Source organism: Camarhynchus parvulus, chromosome 3, assembly GCF_901933205.1.
Source record: "Camarhynchus parvulus chromosome 3, STF_HiC, whole genome shotgun sequence".
NCBI lineage: Eukaryota > Metazoa > Chordata > Aves > Passeriformes > Thraupidae > Camarhynchus > Camarhynchus parvulus.
In genome coordinates this window covers 25,460,245-25,481,481 of record NC_044573.1, presented here as the reverse complement: position 1 = coordinate 25,481,481, position 21,237 = coordinate 25,460,245, and the positions used below count along the sequence as shown (strand labels likewise).

Here is a 21,237-nt window from a genome sequence, read left to right as displayed (position 1 = left end):
GGGAGAACTTCACTATGATGGTGTGGCAGGCACATAGTTATTCTGGCTTGGATACTGACAACATCTATTCCATACAGGTGGTAGCAAAAAAGTGTGATTATTACACTCCAAGCCAGAAGATAATAATTTTACAGTTATGCAAATAGAGTGTAATCTAGAGCGCATAGTAAAACAGGAATAAATCAGTAATATGTAGATCCATACAGACAGACACTTTCAGACAAAGACATTTAAAAATAGGGAAGCAGTGAATCTGTAAATGACTTGGCAAACGCTGTATATAATAGCACGGCATGAACCCTCAAAGCAATTCAGATTCCAAAAGGACAAATGTGAATCTTTGTATAAGCAGAGAAACAGTGAGAACCACAAATGTCATATTACTCCTGTGTTAGCACTGGTGGTGCGCCTATTAGAGTGTAAGTCTTGTTCTACCATCTGCAATCAATAAAAAAGTAACTGAAATTCTCGAAGAAGAGCTGACAACACATCCATCAATAGGAAAGTATACAAGAACTTTAGCAGAATAAATTCTTTGTGTTAACAAGGAAATCTGTGTAGATTGAGCACAAACTCAGTACCCACACAAAGAACAAGAAATCGTGTTACCATATTACAATGTCTTGATTCATTACCTGAAGCACATTTAGACACACACACAGGAAGTATTTTCTCTGCTGTTCAAAAGAAATGCTTAAGTTGTTATATAATGAACTAATGTTTATTGAAACATAGCTTTGGAAGTCTAAGACTGGACATCTGAGATAAAACATATATATCAAAACAGTTCTATATCATTGGCTTGATAAGGAGGGTGAAATATGTGTATATTTCTTGAATATCTGGCAAACTACCAACTTTATTCTATCGGTTTTCTTCCTTGAAAACAAACCAGCCAGAAAGATAAGGCAGAATGACCAAACAACAATTACATGTGTATCTCTAAATGTTAATTATATAATAGTAATTACTCATTACATCAAAAATGTTTCAATGTTGGCTCAGCTTTGTTTCCACCACCTACCACAATTTGATAATTCAAGCCCATTAATAGCATAGATAATTTTATTAATAAGTATACTGAAGCAGAGCCATACTGGGTCAGACACTGATGGCCCACTTAGAGCTCATCTTGCCTCAGGTTAATGCAGCCAGTAACTGATGCTTAGACAAGAGTGAAAGATCAGGACAAACATATCATCCCACCACCCCATTAATTCTCCTAACACCCAGCACTTCCTAAGCCATAAGTGATGTCTGTATATTTAATAGTCACAGTAAATTTTTCTTGCACAATTTTTTCTCCTTTTTGGAATTTATTTCATGTCTTAGGATCCAAAACATTCTGTAGGGAGGAATTTCACAACTTGACTGAGTGCTTTCTTTTGTTTCTCTGGTTCAAGTTTGTTCTCTCCAAGGTAGAAGTACCCCTGATTTCTTCCCATGTTCCTGCACTGCTGTTCCTCACACAGCCAGTGCTGGCCCCTGGCCAACACAAATCAATGGTCTAAATAATGTTTTATTCACTCCAGTCCAGTTGCTCTAATGTTCCCACCATAGCCACAACCAAAAATAACCTGCACTGGGAGAACTTAAGGGTGTATCCAACACAAACAATGGTGCTACATAAAACTGTAATGCTATGGTAACCCTGACCACAGTAATGGAGTTTCCCAGCTAAATTAAATGGTCATTGAGGGGTCATACAGAAATGTTTTATATTGGTGCAGTTAGACTTTTATCAACATAGTACTGTACTTAAATAAACAGTGACTTACACACATTCCCCGTGTTGTCAAAACTTGTAAGAACATCTTTAACATTTAAGAGGCCATTGTGAAATCTGGAAGAAAATAAAAAAAGCAACTTTACTAATACATAAACCATCAAAAAAACCCCATCTTCAAAAAAGAGATTTACTGTATGCATTCACTTCTCACCACCCCCTTTCACAGTGAAGCAGCAAATAGCTACTACTGTAGCCACCAGGGGGAAAACAAGGGGACGATCACCAGTCTTCAAAGTCCCAGCACTGAAATCCATGAATCAGGAGGATTGTGTTTCTCAGAAACTACTATCAGGAGGAAAACATTACCAAGGAGCATCAATTTTTATTTAGTTGTGGAAGTCGCATAGAGGAAAGGAGGAACTTTGGTAAATCAATTTCTTTGAAAGGGAAAATCCATAAAAGTATTTTTGAACAGCAGCTGTATGCACATTCCTATTTTCTCCCACAAAATCAAGAACACTTAATTAAGTTAATGCTAATTAATGTGTTCAGTGAAATGCAATTTTTTTTGGTTTTACATTTGCATAACCCATGTGAAATAAGCATTCGAAAGTGGGGATAATAAATTAATTACCTAAATTTCATACACCAAGTGCCAATTTTAGAATGCAATGAGCAAAACACTGACAGCAGCAGAAAGAATAAGCACCAAAACTGAATAAAAATTTACCTAACATTTGCCTTCAAATATGCAGTCATATACGCATAAAAAAGCATCTAATCTTGTTTTTAAATATTCCAAACTAATCTAAGCCCAAAATGAACAAAATATTAGTCTCACACTTTACAACAATCCGATCACACAGCTGTTTCACAAATGCATTAAAGAAAATCTAGAAGGAATTCAGCAAGGCAGCAAAATATGAAAATATAGGGTTTTAATAATGTTTCAAATATAGCTTCTAAGGCTATTTGGGAACACATTAATTTGAAATACTAAAAAAATGCAATAAATCCCAGAATTTTAGCACCTACAAAATTAGTTCTCATTCTCTCAGCTGTTCTTTCCTGAAGAAAGACTGCTGTAAGAATGGGGGAGGAAAAATCAATCATTTTGCAAACATGAAATTGCATAATTATTGTGAAAAACCCACTATTTATAGCTTCTGATAAGCATAAGCATTAAATAAAGAAATATTAACAAGTTAAATTTTGAGAAGAACCAAACAGCAACTAGACTAATTCTTAAAAATGGAAATCAAATTAATAAACTGAACTAAGCTTATCAGAAGCCACAAAGAAATATATGAGAGATGTTAGAAAATATTCAACTGGACATGACTGCTCTTCTCCCAGGTACACAAAACCAAACCAAAATTACATGCCTTCTCTGCAGAGGAAGTCTACAAGAACGCTGATGGATCATATGGATTTTTAATGTACTTCTTTTTTGCAAGTTTGTTTTCCATCAAATTGGACAGCCAATGCAACAGAGCTGGTGCAAGGCAAGTAACAAGAAAGGAGATAGGTTTGGTAGTTCTGCCAGCCACAGAGCTGCCCTTTAAACTCTCCCCTGCTGACTCCTGAGAACCCTATAAACTCTGTAACTCTGCATATGTCTGGGGCTGTTGGGGGCTCTCACAAAACTGTGAATGTCTCATCTCTAAATGAATCCAAATGGAGGGTGGGAGATGCTGAGGAAGTAAAGAAATATTTTAATCTCTGTTGGCACGCAGGGTAGTCTTGGGATAACATGTTTTGGTTTCTTTTTTTCCCCCCTCAATTTCTTTATGTACATAGTTCATATCTAAAGGAGATTTATCATGTAACTCCCCAAGTGAAACAAACAAAGGTAAGGATAAAAATTTAGTAGTCTAGTACCAGTAGTTAACAGAATGAAGAAAGAAAAACAGAAGTAGGTGAAGTGTCCTGGTCTAGAAAAGAATACAATTTATATAGTTAACGGTCAAAAGGTAGGGAAACACAAAAAGGAGAAATTATAAAACCACAGCACTAGCCAAAACTGCTTAAAATTTGTGGAATCCAAAAACTGAGGAATTGAGCATAATCTCCTACTGCAGACAAGTTTTAGGACTGAGGAAAGCAACATGCCAATAGCTGATCCATTTGTGAAAGGGAGAACTCAGAAAAATGCACTTCCAAACGGCAACAGCCATGTTTCTCCATTTGGAGATCTGCACTTGTGGAGCCTGCAGACAAACTCTGCACCAGGTATTCCCCAACTCTGCCATCATAGGCCTTACTACAGACTTAAAGTCACATGCACCTGTAAACACAGGTGTTCTCTGACCCCAAATTCTGCCATAAATAGTGTGCTACTCAGTCCTGCACCTAAAAACCAGAGCCTGTAGTTCGGGATCCACTGTCCTGCACACACATCCTCAGCAGTTCTGTAACAGCTGCTGCTTCACTGTCCCATCCCATCAGCTGCTCCTCCATCAGCAAAGCCAGAGAAAACTGCCAAGATACAGCACATCTTGTTTCCATGAGTGCCTGTCACCATCACAGCTTTCCACAGTGCAGCTGGCAGAGTCTTATGTGTCATGTGCACTGAATAATCAAAGTCAAGGAAAGGAATCACAGAAGCTTGGGATTAAACCCCAACCCTTAAATTCCCATAAATTTCCACAAGTATCTCAAAATACAGAAGAACATTAGTATTCAGTGCTTTAGAACATATCACGGATGTCATACAGTTCAAATAAGTTCAAAGCTCTGATTGCTGAGATCAACAAAGTACTTCAAAGAAGCACAGGTAAGCATCATGGAAAAAGTGAATTTCAGGCTGGCATGATTAATCTGATTCACAGTGTTCTTATTATAAGTCTCCAAGGAACAACAGGCAAAAATTTCTATGGCTGAGGCAGTGAGTAATAGAAGACAAATCTATGAACAATAAACTAATTCAACTCATGTTTCTCCTGAGACAAAGCAAAGCAGAATTCCTTACTCTGAACTACAAATAAATCAACTTTGGATGAAGTCAGAGAGAGTGAGATCAACCTTTAAATATACTAATGTTCCTTCCTCTCCAATTCAGGCAACACAAGTGGCAGACTTTTCCATGTATTTAAAAATAGCTATGGATAGTACAAAAAAAAAAACAACCCTTCAGTAGGTCCCTATTAAGGCTTGCTTTTCATCAACCATAATGAAACAAAAGTAAGTTCCTTCTTTCCTTTTATATTATTCTTAAACTGAGTGATGAAAAATAACAGAAGTAATTATGTGCCCATATTAACTTTAAAAACCTACAAAATCTAAGATAGAATACATTTCTACATAATATTGAAAAGGGAAAAAGAACCAAACCCATCACCATAAACTATTAACCTATGTACAAATTAAAAGTATATTTGTGAAAAATAAAAGATGGAATAACGGTAAAAAATTACTGTTAAGGGTACTTCACAAAAAAGCTTGTTGTATATCACTATCAATTATCACTGTGGCCCACTAAGAACCTGAGTTATCTGCAAACTTTGCTACCTATCAGATGCTCTTTCTGCACCAGAGTATAGCAAAAATAAGTTAACTCTTCTTTCACTCCAGTTCTAGATCCCAGCTTAATGCGGCAAGAAACTGAAACAAAGGTTCTTTGACTACAATTATTTTTTTTTACACACATCTTGGGCAATATGATGGAGCAGCCATCACTTGATCACTGAATAAAAGAAGTACATTGCCAAATCACTTTTCATCTCTTTCCTCCATTTCCAGCTCCTGGGGCCAACCCTTTATGCTGCTAAATTCACATTGCCTCTTAGCATGCAATACATGGAAGAAAGCAAGTTTGTCATATCCACATAAACTGTCCATAAGAAGTAGACAATATTCACTGAAATTTGTTTCCCTTCACTTTTTTAATCTCTACCCCTAAAATGAAAAACCTTTAAAATTTAAAATATTACTAGGAGAAATATCCAAGAGGAACAGCCAATGGAAGTCCTGCACCATCTTCTAACACAGCTTGCCACAGACAAGTGGTATCTCTGCATGCCCCTCATTTCTAAACCACAGGTCTAGAATCATCTAATAGTTTCTGTCATATTTTTATCTGCAGGTTCATTCATATTCAGAACAAAAGGCATGACAACTTGCAAAGTACACTAAACACCTTTTACAAAGATTTAACCCTTCCTGTAACCTGCTGACATTGTTCTTTTCAGTTCTGTACTTTAGTATTTGAAACAGCAAATGACTGATCAATGGAAAATATTTTACCACAGAAATAACTTATTTCTGCACTGTTTTCTTAAAATGAGCCTACAATTTAAAAGCAAATCCATATCCTGAAATAGAAAACTTGAAGATATTGATTGCTCCTTTTTTTAACTCAAATAAAAGAACAATTTTCCTATCTAAAAGGCAGGCACCATCTCCACAGTGAGACACTGCATCTTGATGATCACTTCATTGCTACAACTATTCATACAAAATTCAAATTTAAAAGCACATTCCTGATGAAGAATAGAAGGATTTAGAAAGGCAGTATTAAATAAATATTAATTGTTCTATTTACTTACTATATATCTTCCTATCCAGAAGAAAACACATATTCAGCACATGCATAATTTTTAACAGCAAAGTGAAGTACTGCCACAGTTAAGAACAACTTGAAAAAAGCTAACAAACACACCTGAAAGTTCTATAAATAAAACCACAGGGGAGATATGGAGACAGTGGTGCTGTCTGTCCAGCTGGAGAGCTTGTTGCTCCCCCTGGGGATGGACGAGGAGCCAAGCGAGAGCTGATGGGTCAGGACTGAAGGGAGGGCAGTGACCGGTGACATTATAGTGGGGGTTTGCTACAGGGGCACCAACAGATGAAACCCTCTACAGACAGGCAGAGAAGCAGCCTTGCATTCACAAGCCCTGGTCTCCATGGGGACCTTCCACCACCCCCATAGCTGTTGGAGGGACAACACACCAGGGCATAAAAATTCCAGGAGGTTCCTGAAATGCTTGTCTGTTCAAGAGGAGCTGACAAAGAGAAGTGCTATGCTGAACCTTGTTCTTTCCAACAAGGAGGGGCTGATGAGAAATGTGAATCTCCAAGGAAGCCTTGGCAGCCAGGACCATGAAATGGTGGAGTTTGAGATACTTAGGGCAGTGAAAAGGGCGCACAACAAGCTTGCTACCCTGGACTTCTGGAGAGCAGACTTTGGCCTCTTCAGGGATCTCTTTGGTAGAATACCATAGGATAAAGACCTGGAGAGAAGAAGGGCCCAAGAAAGCTGGCTAATATCCAAGGATCATGCATCCTGAACAAGAGGAAGTCGGACAAGAAAGCCAGAAGGCCAGTGTGGATGAACAAGATGCTCCTGGACAAATTCAAACACCAAAAAAGAAACCTACAGAGAGTGAAAGCAAAGTCAAGTAGCATGTGAGAAATACATAGAAATTGTCTGAGCATTCAGGGTTCAGGTCAGGAAAGATAAAGCTCAATTAACATCATCAAGACAAGGATGCAGTGTGTAGGAACATCAAATAAAATACAAATCCAGATGAGACTACACTAAGCAAATGAGGTTTTGGATTCTAACAAAAGTGATTACATTTTGACACACCTTTCAAAGCTAACAAAATCCCACACTCACCAGACACTCCTTTTGATACCCCAGAGCTACTGTGAAGCACCTTAGTACCTAAACAAACCTCAAGAACACATTCCACCATGTATTATGAATTTACATTTCATTAAGCACACTGGACATCACTGTTTCACCAGAAGAGTTATGGAGATTTTTTAAATGAGTCAATGATATTTCACTTCAAGGATCTAGTCAAAACAGCACTTAAATTCAGCTTAAATTTTTCAAGCTGAAAATTGCCTTATACTGGGACTTCCGGCTTTCTGCTTTGGAAGATTTGTTATTAAGAATAATGCAAAAAAATACAAACCAGTGACAGAAAAACATGGTATAAGCTCTTCTTTCTGAGATGTGGATGCAGCCTGAGTTTAGTTAGAGAAACAGCAAAACCAACAAAATTCAGAAAAGCACACACATGACTGGTAGTTCCTACAAAAGCTTCTATTTTCCTGACAAACTGGTCCCAAGCCCCTCTAGAGCAGTAATTCCAGCTAGGTCATAGCATATCTGAATATACAATTTTATCAGTTTTGACAGCCCTTGAACTGATACAGCTTGACCTTTATACTCTTTGCCAAAAGCCACTAACAACCTTATGAACTTTCTTAAGTATTTAGTCTCGTCAAGATATTAGCTGACAACCCTTTTAACATTGAACATATGCAATGAGCTTTTCCCAAAAGATATTAATGCATAAGGAAAACAAATGTAGATGAAATTCCAAAGCACTTTTGTCAAGATTTTAGAGAGGCCATAGCAACATTTTTTTTCCCTGACAAAAAGATATAAAAAGGTTTTCCTATTCAAGCATGCTGTTCCGCATTTACCTGACTGAAGTTATTGTTAATATTATGCTCTTGTTAACTTGCTAAATTGTTTCTGTGGTTAAATATTATTATAAATAAAATTTTGCCAGTGGACAGAGAAAAACCAGGGGAAGACTGTCAGACATACAGAGAATGCTTAAGTTTCCAACATATAATCAGTTTCCAAAGATCCAGGAATGCTTACTCCAAGAATTTTTATCTTTTAGACATGTAAGTTTAAGCAAGAAGAACTGTTGCTTTGTTATGTATGTCATACTGTTAGGCTGATCCCCTAAATTAATGCTTTTGCAAAAACGGGGAAGAAACTCTATTTAACACTGACTCATGGTAAAGTCAATTTTGTTGCAGTCTATTTATACCTTGTTCCTAGCAAAACCCACAGTATTTTCCCTTCCCTTCTTCACCTCCTGCAATATTCTGAAATAGTAAGTACACGCTATGTATTGTCACTGCTTCTGTGTGGAGAAGACATTTTAATATAGAAGTGTGTAAGACTAATCAAGTTCTGATCATCATTATTTCTAAAACGAACAGTGATTACTATTTTTAGAGGTCACTGAAAATCTTTTGGAAAGGAAGAAATGCAGGGAAGATATAAAATAAAAATCCCCATCAGAAGACAATGTCCATATTGTCCTTAATATTCAGTTTTGGAAATGTGATGTGACCCTGCTCCAGTACAGAACCTATACATTTCCACTGAACAAGATTAGAGAAACACAATAAAATAACACATAAATAAATGTTCTTGTTCAAAGTCTATAGTTGAGCTGCGTTCTATTATCAATGAAACTACTGTTAGGCAAATAATACCAAATAAAATGATGGCATAGAAAGTGGTGGAAACAGAAGCACACAAATGCTGGAGCAGGATCAGTCTGACATTCCCTTGGCTTCTGTACTGCCAGTACAGGTGAACCTTAGCTCATCTCCTACCTTAAAACTCCAGAACACGCAAATCAAGTGACAGCAAGTGTTGCAAGCCATGACAGTGAACTAAAAGAGTTCAGGGCTGCATTGTAAGGGACTGCAGCCTTGTTCAGCCCAAATTCTACCTAAAAACCTTGTGCTTCCTATCCCCAGTGTGCCTCTGAGGACCTAGAAACAAGGAATAGGGACACTGCACAAAGGCATTATGTAGATTGGCAGTGTTTGAGTTAGTCCACAGCATTCACTGGTAGTTTACAGGAAAAGTCTATACATGGAAAAACACTGCACCTACTTCTACTACAAACAGCAGTTTTCCAGTGGAAAAGTTTCCTTTTGAGCCCTTTCAACACCACTGAGTGGAAGCCTGGGAAATGGAAAATTAGGACTTTATAAAGCTCTAAAGAATTTCGTTCTTGACTTTACATCCAGATGCTAACTTAAAATGATCTGCCTGTAGTGTTGTGGGGTTCCTTTAGTTTGGTTTGGTTTTTTCTCATTGGTTCATCTTAAAATCTTGCAAAAATGCTGCAGTTTAATGATGGTCACTTTTTTGTGTTAGATCTTAATTCCTAAGCTTCACTTTAAATTAAAGTCTCAGGTAAACAAAAATGCACTTCTTGATTTGGGCTCTCCAGAGCACCTTCCACTGTGTAGACAATACGAAATCCTTCACCTTCAGAGATCTAATTAGATGCTGCAGAACAAGTATCAATTCAGGGATTCTTAAGTTACTGTTGCAAACTTCCTGAGGGAAACAAAGTAAGGTAGATACAAAACTGAACGGGGAAAAGAAGACCAAAGCAACAGAAAAGAAGAACAGAAACAAAACCCCACAAACATAGTAGTGGATGAGAGTTATAAACAAAGCTACTGAGAATTCACTGAAATTCCTCCAGAGGGTTTTTTGGAGGGGAAGTAAGCTTTCTGTTGCTCTGTTTGGGTGTGCGTGGACTTTCTAATTGTCAATTTCTTTAATAAAAATGACCTGCCCTAATACAGGATTACTTCATCAAGTATGTATTATTTTGTAGGAATTTGGCTGCCAAATTATCATTGAGTTTTTAAAAAAGCACTAAGAAGAAAACTGAATAAAATTACCAAAAACCTTTTAGAACATTATTAATAACATCATGTCATAAAAAATTTTAAGACCATAAATAACTGTGTTCAAGTTTTTTTATATCCCATGTATAGCTGAAGAATGTCAAAACAGAAAGCTGTTAAAATATAAAATACATGCTCATATTTGCATTCTGTTTTAGCTACAAGCATCAGTATTTTCAGTCAAGCTCTGCCACTTCAGTGAAATGTACCAGAAAGAAGAGTCAGACAAGCTGCTTACTGTAACAAACAACTAAAAATAACATTTACCAGTTTATTTGTAAACTATGCCCTAGTTACACAAAACAGTGGAAGAATGACTAATGAGTTTTATACTTGAAGCCCATTCAAGATCTTACTTAAAATTTAAATTGTGGTTACCTTAAGGAGACACTGTACTTGGGATAAAAGATGCTTCTATACTGAACCCAGGTCCCAGTTTCCTCTTCTGTGTTCTGGTCTTCTATTGAAAAGAGATTGAATGATGCAAACCTTCTGACAGACACTTGTTGGAGATGCACATCTTTCAAGTGCTTTTTCCTCAGAACCTTTGAAATGAAGAACAAATTAAGCATTAACAATAAAACAAGAAAACAAGAAAAGAACCCATGCCTTTTTGAGTGAAGAGGGAAACCATAATGGATATGCTATCAGCTAGTAGTTATGAGTAACAAAGTAAGCCAAGCCTGAACAAAATACAGTGGTATTGATGGTAGGAGTCAAGAGAAGGAGTTATGAACTACGTCTCAGTAACTAAAGCAAAGTTACTGTGTTCAGAAGTTCACAAAGTTGCTTTTTTAACTTAAGCTCCAGCAAACCCATGCAAAAATTAGAGGGCCAAACTGGGTTCTTCCCATCCTCTCATTTTACCAAGTCTCACAGCCCAAGCAGTGCTCTCCCCAAGCAATTTCTGTGCCATTCACTGTCCCTATAGACGAGGAAAAAGGCCAACAACAAAGGTATCTTTTGTAGAATTAAAAGGACAAACCCAAAACATGATCTTCAGGCACCAGAGTGCTGTGTGCTCCCCTGACAGATTCTTTCCTAGCCAAGAAGTCTTCTGCTGCACATTTGCAGAGATGCTGCCAAAGTTCTCTAAGTTGAGAAAATTACTTCCTATCCCAGGCCCCAGACTTTCAGACACCACAACTCTATATTCCCCAACCAGGCCCCCATAAGGGGACTGACACATGAGACTTCAGGTGAGCCCCAAAAGACTCTGAGAGCACCAAGTTCAGTGCTAAGAGACTGAAGAATTCAAGGCAGTGACAGAGACACAATGCCATCTGCATTTCTTAAATGATTAAAACACTTGTTCAGGAAAGTGAAAACGTGGGCTCTCTGTCCTGACTAGTCTGCTGCACTCAGCCATCTTCAGGGAGTGAGGTATCAACCCCTCTGTGCAGGAGAACGCAGCACTCAGCTGCTTGAGCTGTGCCATTGCTCAGAAGACAGCCAGCATTTCCCTGCCAGACAAAAAGATTTATTTCTAAGGGCAGTGATGTGGAAAGAAAGGTGTCCTAGATTTAACTTCTTTCTCCTAACATTGGAGAGAATACATAAATAATTGTGATTGCATTTTTAAAATTAAGGTGCATATGCAGTCCCCAGTGATGGATTTAAAACAAAAAACAAAAAAAAAAAAAAAAAAAAAAAACAAAAACAAACAAACCAACCAAAAAAGAGCAGAAAATAAACTCATGCCTATAAATTGATAGGGGTGCAAGGAAGAGCTCCATTGAGTAGGACAGCACTGCAATTTACAAGTTTTTGTCACCTAGAGATAAGTCAAATGAGAAACAGCTCTCCAGAATTATGAAACTTGAAATAGAAGCTTTGCATACAGGATGTGTACCAAAAAAAAAAATAGAGTCAGTGATGTTTTTGCTGTACCCTACCTGTGTTAACATGCTTTAACTAAAAATGCACTCACAATCAAATGTCTTACAGTTTGAGGCCATGACCTGTTATTTTGCAGGATATTTGGAAGTACTACATATGTGAGCAGAGCGATTGTATTTGCTACACTTTTGGTACTTAACAGCGAGTCTGAGACATCAGGCTTACTGCTTTTGAAGCTATTTTCATTGGCAGGTCTCATCATATGAGAGGCACAGGCATTTTCCATGAAGTATTAAATATGTCTGGATGCTGTCCACACTACTTTGTAACATGTGAGAAAAATACACACATGAATGAAAAATGCAAAAATATCAAAGCAGAAAATTCAAAGACCAGCAAAATTAAGACCTTCATGTAATAGCTGTGTGCCTGAAAACAAAATGGACTATCTTGACAACTAAAGAAAACCAGCAAGACCTAATTTTCAGAAAAGTGTGCTGTTTGGGGACTTATTTAAAGCAATAGCAATTACTATTAGTAAAGCCATTACTAACAGGAAAAAAAACCACAGTGGCAACAACACTTTTCTATTTTCAGTTTTTGTTGTACGAGACATCTTATAGCCACCCTGTAAAATTAATTCTCTGGGTTAGCAGAAAATCTCATGAGCATTTGAATACTCAAAAGAACATTTCTCCCACAGCCTGAAACAAAAATCAAGTGGTCTAACATCTGAAAATTACAACAGCAGGTCAAATATTTTAAAACCCTACCTATAACTGAGAAAATAGCACAAATGGAGAATATGTTACATCATTTATATCTAACTCTGTATTTTTTACATTTGGATCAAAGGGGGGCTTTTCTCAAGTCTATTCCTAAAAGGACCACAGTTGCGTTAAATAGGGTACAAAGATAAATTGCTGCTGATTCAGAATAACTGATAAAAACTTAACTCATCATCAAACAGTCTCTGTTCTACAAAGATTCTGGTAAAACATTACCACAGATCTCAATTTCAACACCCTTGGTATTTAATCACAGTATTAGTACCATGTTTAGGACTTCCTATAAAACCTAAAACTGGTTGATATCTCTTAAAAAAAAACCCTCCCCAAAAAAAGAATCTCCCACGAACAATATGGAGAAAGGCAGTCACCTGAAATTCCTGTACTTGTATATCCTTGTGTTAGGCCCAGTTGCACTAAGAGCCAAATTCATAACAGCTTACAGTCTACAGTTCTGGGGCAGTTCCCTGGCAGTGACTGCAACATGGTATTTTGTACATGCAAGAAAGTTTCTACACAATCAGCTACAACATAACCTGTAACTGCACTCTGAATATCATCCATAGGACTATAGTATTTATTTTTACAAAAAATTTATTTACCAAATTGTTTTATCCAATTGTAAATAATTTACAAACTCAACACTAACAAAAACATGGAAAAAAGATCTGAAGCACAGGCACCCTTCACAGAGAGAAGAGCAGGAAGAGATGAAAATTTGTTTTAGAAGTGCTTCTCTTCAGGAAAAAAAAGTGTCACTGACTTGTCCTCACTTTAGCTTTTATTTTTCAATTCTGGAAGTTTAAGTACATTAGCAGCTGCCAACATAGCCTCAGGCATGTGGTGTGGCTCTTGGGGATGGCCCTGTGCAGGGCCAGGAACTGAACTTGATGATCCTTGTGCCTCTTTTCCTGCTCAGCATAATCTGTGATTCTAAGACTTGTGTGAGAAGAGCAAGAGGAAGGTAACAGGCAGGATAAACAAAAAAAGGTTACAGATTCCATGAAACTTTCTCTAGGGAGCAAATTTACATATAGGGAGGAACCTAAAGCGTGCCTATTGCTCTAACTTCCCTGCTGAAAACTGACTGGATAATGCCTTAAGCCACAGAGACTGGCAGAGCTCAAAACACAGCCTGAGAGAACTTATCCAGTCATTTACAAATGCACAGTAAATGGGTAACTTCCCTCAGCATTTTTTTAAATGCAAAAAAATATTTTTCTTGATTCTGACAGACTAAGTTTAAAAATATTGTCAAACTTCAAACTCAGTACATACATAAAACATTTCATTGATAAAGAGCACACAGGTAATTATGCAAACCCCTGGTTCTTTATGCTAGCTTCATAGGATACCTCATAAAAGGGCTTTTTTTTCTTAATTAAATCAGCAAGCATGCACTCAAGCATCCTTACCATAGTAAATCAATTTGTGTGTGCATTGAATGAAAGCAAATTCAAGATATAAACACACCACAGAACTGATTTCACGTAAGGCGTTATTATAAGCAGTATGAAAAGTGCTTTTAAAAGCACTGTAAGAAACACTTTGACAGTGCTCCATTAAAAATGGATTTAAAGGGAGGTTGATACCTTCTTCCAATCCATAGATAGATCTGAGCACCACTGTAGCAAAGAGCACAGAACTGATTTTTACTTCAGATGTACCAGTAAGATTAAATTGATCCTTGCTTATTGTACCATATAAAAATCAACAGAAAAGCTAAAGAACATGGAAAAACCAAGAGAATCTGCAGAGGTAAAGGTCACAGATACATGTAGTTTGAGAAAAAAAGAGAAGCCTTCTCCCCAAATACCTACATGCACTCTTCCACAACCCCACTCTACTGTTATGAAAAGCTCCTTATGATTTTAAGAGACAGGAATATGCCAAAGGCAGTATATATGTTGAGAAGAAATAACAGCTAGTACAGCTACAGAGTGCAGCTTACATAGGCTGCTAGAACAGAGACCTACAAAGACAAACCTGATACTCCTACCAGTAACTTCGACATTTCCTGCTTTGGAGTATAACAAAACAGAAGTTGGTCCTGTTGAACAGGACTGGCAAATTTTGAAACCAAAAGCACACACAAAGTGCAATATTGATGTCCCCAGGCCTCCCACCGTGACCCAGCTGTGGGCAGGTGCCCCTTCCAACCCAGCTGCCACCACTGACCCAGTGTCACCCCTCCACCCTCTCAGGGACAGCTGTCCATAGGCAGCTCCAGATGTCCTCTGCACAGAAAGAAACACTCAAGTGAGGGCTGTAAATTTCACATCCCTTAATATAAACAGCCAATGAAACACACTAGACTTTTTAAGCCTTTATGCCTACACTCATCTGCAGAGGAATCCTTTCCAACCTTGCACTGCTCTGAAAGGGTCTAAAACCCTTTCAGTGTGGAGGGCTGCAGCTGAGGAGCTGCTGTTTACCACAGCACAGGTGTCACCACTTGCTCCTTCTTCCTCCTCACCTTTCTCCAGGCACAGCACCTCAGCAAATGCAGTTTTCACTGCCAGGTGAGCAGGGTCTTGCCCCAGCTCCCACCAAAGGCAGTCTGGGGGGAGGGAGCAAAAAGCAGGAATGAGGTGGCAGCCAGGACAACCAGCCCCAGTGGCATCGAAGGAAGGTGTAAAACCATGGCCTGAAAATCCCAAGGTGCCCTCGGGCAGTGGGGGTGCCAGTGGGATGCTGGTCCTCCTCCCTTAACACAGGCCATGGACACTTTTGGGGATCTACTGAAGGCACACTTCAGAATCATAAAATCACAGAACAAGCTGAGTTGGAAGGGACCCATCAGGACCATAGAGCCCAACTCCTGGCCCGGCACAGGACACTGCAAGAGTCACACTGTCTGCCTGAGAGCATTGTCCAAACACTTCGACTCTATCAGGCTTGAACTCTTGTCAGGCTTGCCTGACACCACTTCCCTGGGGAGCCTGTTCCAGCGCCCAGCCATCCTCTGGGTGAAAAACCTTTTTCCAACATCCCACCTAAACCTCCCTTGCACAACTTCATGCCATTCCCTTAAGTCCTGTCACCGGGCACGAGAGTGATCAGTGCCTGCCCCTCCGCTTCCCCTCTCTTTAGAGAGGGTTGGGTGCATATATATATGTACATCTTTTTATTATCATATTTTCCAGGGAGAGTGCTGCAAGCCCCTTTACATGACCCGCCATAGTATAGCTCGCAATACTCATGTAGGGGCGCGGGACCCGCCGCACCGCCGCTCGGGGCACAGCCGGGCCCGAGAGAACAGGGCGAGCCCTCGCGCTGCCCTCAGGCTGCGCCGCCGCCCGCCCGCCATGCCGCCCCCCGCCCGCGGGCTCCCCTACCTGTCCGAGCAGCCGCCAGCGGGCTCGGGCCCGCCGCCGCGCCGCTCGCTCCGCACCTGCCCGCGGCGTGGCGGCGCGGGGAGCCGGCAGCCTCGGCCATGCGGCGGCGGGAGCGCCGGGAGCTGGCGCGGCGGGCGGGAGAGAGGGAGGGAGGGAGCGCTGTCTTGGGCGGCGGGGCCGCGCCGCTGAGCATCCAGCGGCTGCGGGACCGGCCGGGCTAGGGATGGAGCGGGAAGAGGGGCGCGGCCATCTTTGCTAAGGGCAGCGCCGAGCCACTCTCGGCGGCCGAGGAAGCGCAGTGCTCTTCAGGCCCGGTACGGCGTGGGTGCGCCTCAAGACAAGCCGCCCGTGGCCACCGCGCCCGGGGACGGGACTGGGTGTGGCACGGCGGCCACCCGGGAAAGCCGCCCCAGGGAGCGTGCCCGCCCCGCCGTGGCTCCGCGTCCCGGCGCTGACATCAGCGACGCCCGGCCGCCGCGGCTGCTGAAGCGCCCTGCCGCCATCTTAGTGACGGGCAGCGCCCCCGGGAGCGCTGCCCCCCGGCCGGCCGGTGTCTGATCCCGGGCAGCCCGGCCCGGCGGGAGCGGGAGCGGCAGCAGCGCCACGGCGAGTCCTTGCGCGGGCCGCGGGCGGACGGGCAGCGCCGGCGGGGAGCGGGGCCGCGCCGGGTGCGGCCGGACACGGGGGGGCCGTCCCCTGCAGTGCTCCTGCGAACGGCGTTCGGCTGCTGCTGCCCAGGGAGCCTAGGGAGAGAGCGTGGGTTTGGTGTGAGATGATGGGGAACTGAGGGGGGACCACTTCTCCAAACTTTCCCAGTGTTCTGTCCTTCAGCGTTTGGACGTGCGCGGTTGCAGCTCCCCTTCTCCTCATAGTTTCACTGGAGTTAAACTTTGGGCTGCCCGGAATGTTCATGTTAAGATGTGGGTGCCAGTTGTTAACAAACAGACAAAGTTTTACTTATTTTCTTCTCATATGATTTATATAGTGAATCAATCTCATTTCTTTGGAAGAGGAAGTTTACGCTACGTCTGTTTCCTCTGTATGTATGTATATTTACACCTGCTGTTTACTTTATGTATGTTTCACATGCGCAGTGTAAATGATCGGCAGTTCGGGATTTTCAGAAATTCCAGGCTGGCTGTCACGAAATGAAGGTTAGGATGTGCTGCACTGGACTGCGGAATCTTCTCCAAGGGCTAAGCTTTGGTGCCAAGTACTACTCTAAACATAACCCTCCTCAAACAGTGTGTCCTTACAGTAAAATTGCACCAAAAAAGTGCCACATCCTGGGCTGTTCAAAAAGCACATGCACCCACAGGACTGCACCACCTGGAAGCATCCTGCCGTGCAGATTCTTTTCCTGCAAGGTATGCTGTTTAATATAGGCCTAATACCAACAACCACCTTGGCACATCTGTTAAGGGATGCAGTCATACTTTTCACATGTTGAAGAAACATATATTTCCTAGAGGATTTTAAGCAGAGGATATCAGTTACAGGATATCAGTTACATTCAAGGGCATGTACCATTGTTTAGCTTTCCTGTGCTGTTTTGACATAAAAATGAATTTTGGTTGATTTTCCTGCTATTGTAATTTTGAAAAAATTGGTATCTTCCAGACTTAGGTAAAGTGTCAGGAGAAAACTGCAGGGAGAGATCAGCTAGTGTGGAGGCAAAGTGTCCAAACTGATTATATCAGATTGTGGCCTGTCTCAAAAAACACTTGACTTTTCTGTGTTGACCAGTAAGGTCATGGTTTCCATCATATTGAAGTATAACATGATGCTCATATGTTCTAAACTATATTTTAAAAGGTATTTGGCTTGATTTCTGTAAATAAATATTGTGTAATTGGATGGCAGTATATCATGCACAGAGTCAGAAAGCAGACTGAAATAATTTTAGGTCTCAGTGTCTCTAATACAGATTTTGCTAGAGCTATTATAAAAGTTAACTGCAGTATGACAGCCTAGAAACTTATTTATATGCCTAAGTATTGTTTAAAAACGTGTTTGTTTTGGTTTATTTGATCCTTAAACATGTTTTCAGAATGGGTGCATGGTTGTCCTAAAATTGTTTCAAATTGACAGTGATTCTTCAGAGGTGACACAAAGGTCGTCTTGTTGTAACTCTCATTTGTCACCATGAAGTAACGAGTTCCTAGGTCTGTGTCTCAAATTTAAGCAAATGTTTCAAGGAGAGCACAGGAGGTCTGGTGTCACAGACATCTTTTTTGAAAAATCCTTTCCTTAGGATTTTTTCCTCCTGAGAAGCTGAGAGGCCTCAGGAACAAAATGTAAACAATGATTATCTGCTGCTGTGGAATGCAGCAGGTGCATCTGTGATTGGTCTCATGCAGTTGTTTCTAATTAATGGCCAATCACAGTGAGCTGGCTCAGACAGAGAGTCTGAGCCACAAACCTTTGTTATCATTCCTTCTTTTTCTATTCTTAGCTAGCCTTCTGATGAAATCCTTTCTTCTATTCTTTTAGTAGTTTTAATATAATATATATGATAAAATAATAAATCAAGCCTTCTGAAACATAGACTCAGATCCTCATCTCTTCTCTCATCCTCGGACCCCTGTGAACGTGGTCACAGTCTGGAGGGACAGGAACGTGTGTTCAGTTTACTCAGTGGAACTTCACTGACAAAATTGTTACAAAGGCTGCTCTGTGTCGCTGGTCCCAGGATGCAAACATGGCTTTCACCTGAAAGGAGGCTGTGCCTGTTTGCTTTGGAGCAAATGTTTGCACATCAATTGTCACTGAGATCCTCTGCTATCCTGAAAATCTTTCAAGATTGCTGGATTTTCTCCAGGCAGGGAGGTGTACTGTACCTCTTAATACATCCCTACACTGTGACCACCAGCTGTATATAATATTTCCAAATGAATACAATGAGTATTGCTGAAAACAAAAGGAGGTCAATCATCAAAAGATTCATTAAGTGTGGAACTTGTCAAAATAAGTTATGGATGCTAAAATTTTACATAGGTATAAGGAGAAACATATATGAGATATATAGATACAGATATATGACATATGTGAGAGAGACTTTTTAAATATCCAGAAACCATGTTCAGGTTAGGAAATTCCCGAGCTAAAATTCCTTAAGGCTAGGGAAGATCATCTGTCTTGTCCCATTCTTATGCTTTCCTAAGTATCATTTATGGCCACTGTGAGGTTTTATTTGATTGCATCATGTTTGGGGCATGGTGTTGTCTTACAACAGTTTTTCCTACAACTGGGGTGAGGTGGTACTACTTTGGTACCCAGCATTTTGTTTCTCCTGACCAGTCACTCACTTGCTCTAGAGCTTCTCTAAGAGCCTTCACAATTTCTTTGCCTTGTGCCAGGTGACAGGGAGGATTGTTCTGAACCAGTGACAGACACTCTCAGCTCTCAGCAATGATATGTTTATGTTCATAGGGAGTTTGGTTACTGGAGCAGATTGCTTCCCTTCAGAGTCTACTTGGAACATTCACATTTGGTTGTTAGGTGTTTCTGAAGACAAACTAGGAACAAACGAACATTCCTTAATGAAAAGTGGGGACAGGATACAAAGCACAGGCTGCTTTTTAAGCTTAGACACATTGAAATCATATCTTGAATGTTATAAAATGCTATTTTGTGTGATCTGTGCAATATTAAGTAGTGTAATATAAGTTGTGAAGCTTACTACTTGATCAAGTGAGGTTTCACAGCATGTAAGAGGAAGTGGCATTGTTCTAGCAGTTTTAACACACTTTTAACATTTTTTACGATAGAGGACAGCTTTGTTGGCAGTGAGGTAGCAGTAATCACCTCACATTTCATGGAAAACCAGATCCTTAAACTTATTCCTGATAAAATTGTTGTGGAATCCATATCATTCACTTCATTCTGCGCCTTATGAACATTTATATTAACACTTCTGAGGAGGTGGAGCAAGAACCTGAACGAGCTGCTGGGACTCTGAGATACGGGGACAGAGATGTGGGTGCTGTTGTCTAGGAAAGGAAATGAGAAATTACACTCTAAAGACAGGACACTATGAAAGAAAGCAGTGAAGAAGGAAAAATAATAAAATTCCATAAAAACTAAAACCTAGTTCTAGAACAGGAACAAACATATTTACTTACAATCAATTAAGAGCATATATTAATAGTATCCTAAATTTTGAAGAGAAGACCTCAATGTGTCAAGTAAAGCACGTTTGACAGTGCCTCCCAAAAGATCAGGAAGAGTTAAAATAAAACACATACCAACTACTGTTTGGGTTTTTTTTTTTTACTGTCATGTACTTTTGTAATAACACAAAGGTGATTTTGGGCCTGTGGCTTAGGGGATATCATCTCAATATATTCAGATTAGTGTGCTGGCTTGTAGCCATTGTTGTCTTTCCTTACTTAGCAGGAAGGAACAAAAGTCCTTTCCAAAAGGAAGCAAAATACATCCATAGTAACTTCAGACCTTTTGCACAAGAGCCTTCTGAAATCGGAGCAAAAAAACTGGAATAACATTTCACCAACATACAAAGCTGTGACAAAGAGGATCAAAGAAAAACTGGAAGAATTGCACAACATGTATACACTCAATTCAAGAAGCCCAAGGGTAAGTGGCAAACAATACAAACATTTCCCATCACTGACTACAATAAAAGACAGTGAAGTTGTTCCTGCTAAAAAATGCTGGTTTACTCATTTTTTTTACAGTAGAAATGTTGAATATTTTAGTAATTGAGCATAGTAACAGTTTGTGTTTAGGACAGCTTATACTTGTTATGACATTGAATTTACCTTAATTTCTCCATAGGCAAAAGCAAGTAAAGATAAAATAATCATCTGACTTTTGGATAAAGAATACACAACATTGTAAGTTACAAGAACAGTTGCAGGTGATCTGAGCCTACTGTGAAATTTAGAGCAGGTAGAGGTAGCTTAAGTAACCTAACTGAAAAAACCTTTCTGATGTGTGCAATTCCTTCTTCACTATGGAATATATGTTCTGTCATTTGTTACATTTGTTACACTTCTGCTGTACAGAAAAATTACTATATAGGGATTCAAAGGAAATAGTATGCTGG

General features: G+C 40.0%; 2 protein-coding genes across 2 annotated transcripts in view; one reads left to right on the top strand and one right to left on the bottom strand.

Moving 5' to 3' along the window:
* CAMKMT (calmodulin-lysine N-methyltransferase) overlaps window positions 1–16,269 on the bottom strand; it is a 213,872-nt gene extending 197,603 nt beyond the window's left edge. Inside the window, 4 exon segments of the mRNA XM_030944331.1 lie at window positions 1,779–1,843; window positions 10,583–10,749; window positions 16,170–16,199; window positions 16,201–16,269. Of these exon segments, the coding sequence (XP_030800191.1) occupies window positions 1,779–1,843; window positions 10,583–10,749; window positions 16,170–16,199; window positions 16,201–16,269 (331 nt within the window).
* A 547-nt stretch (window positions 16,270–16,816) lies between these two features.
* The window catches only part of PREPL (prolyl endopeptidase like), a 21,570-nt gene continuing 17,149 nt past the window's right edge, over window positions 16,817–21,237 (top strand). Inside the window, exons 1-2 of the mRNA XM_030946302.1 lie at window positions 16,817–17,536; window positions 20,568–20,765. Of these exons, the coding sequence (XP_030802162.1) occupies window positions 17,318–17,536; window positions 20,568–20,765 (417 nt within the window). The 5' untranslated portion in view covers window positions 16,817–17,317. The remainder of the gene's footprint in view (window positions 17,537–20,567; window positions 20,766–21,237) is intronic.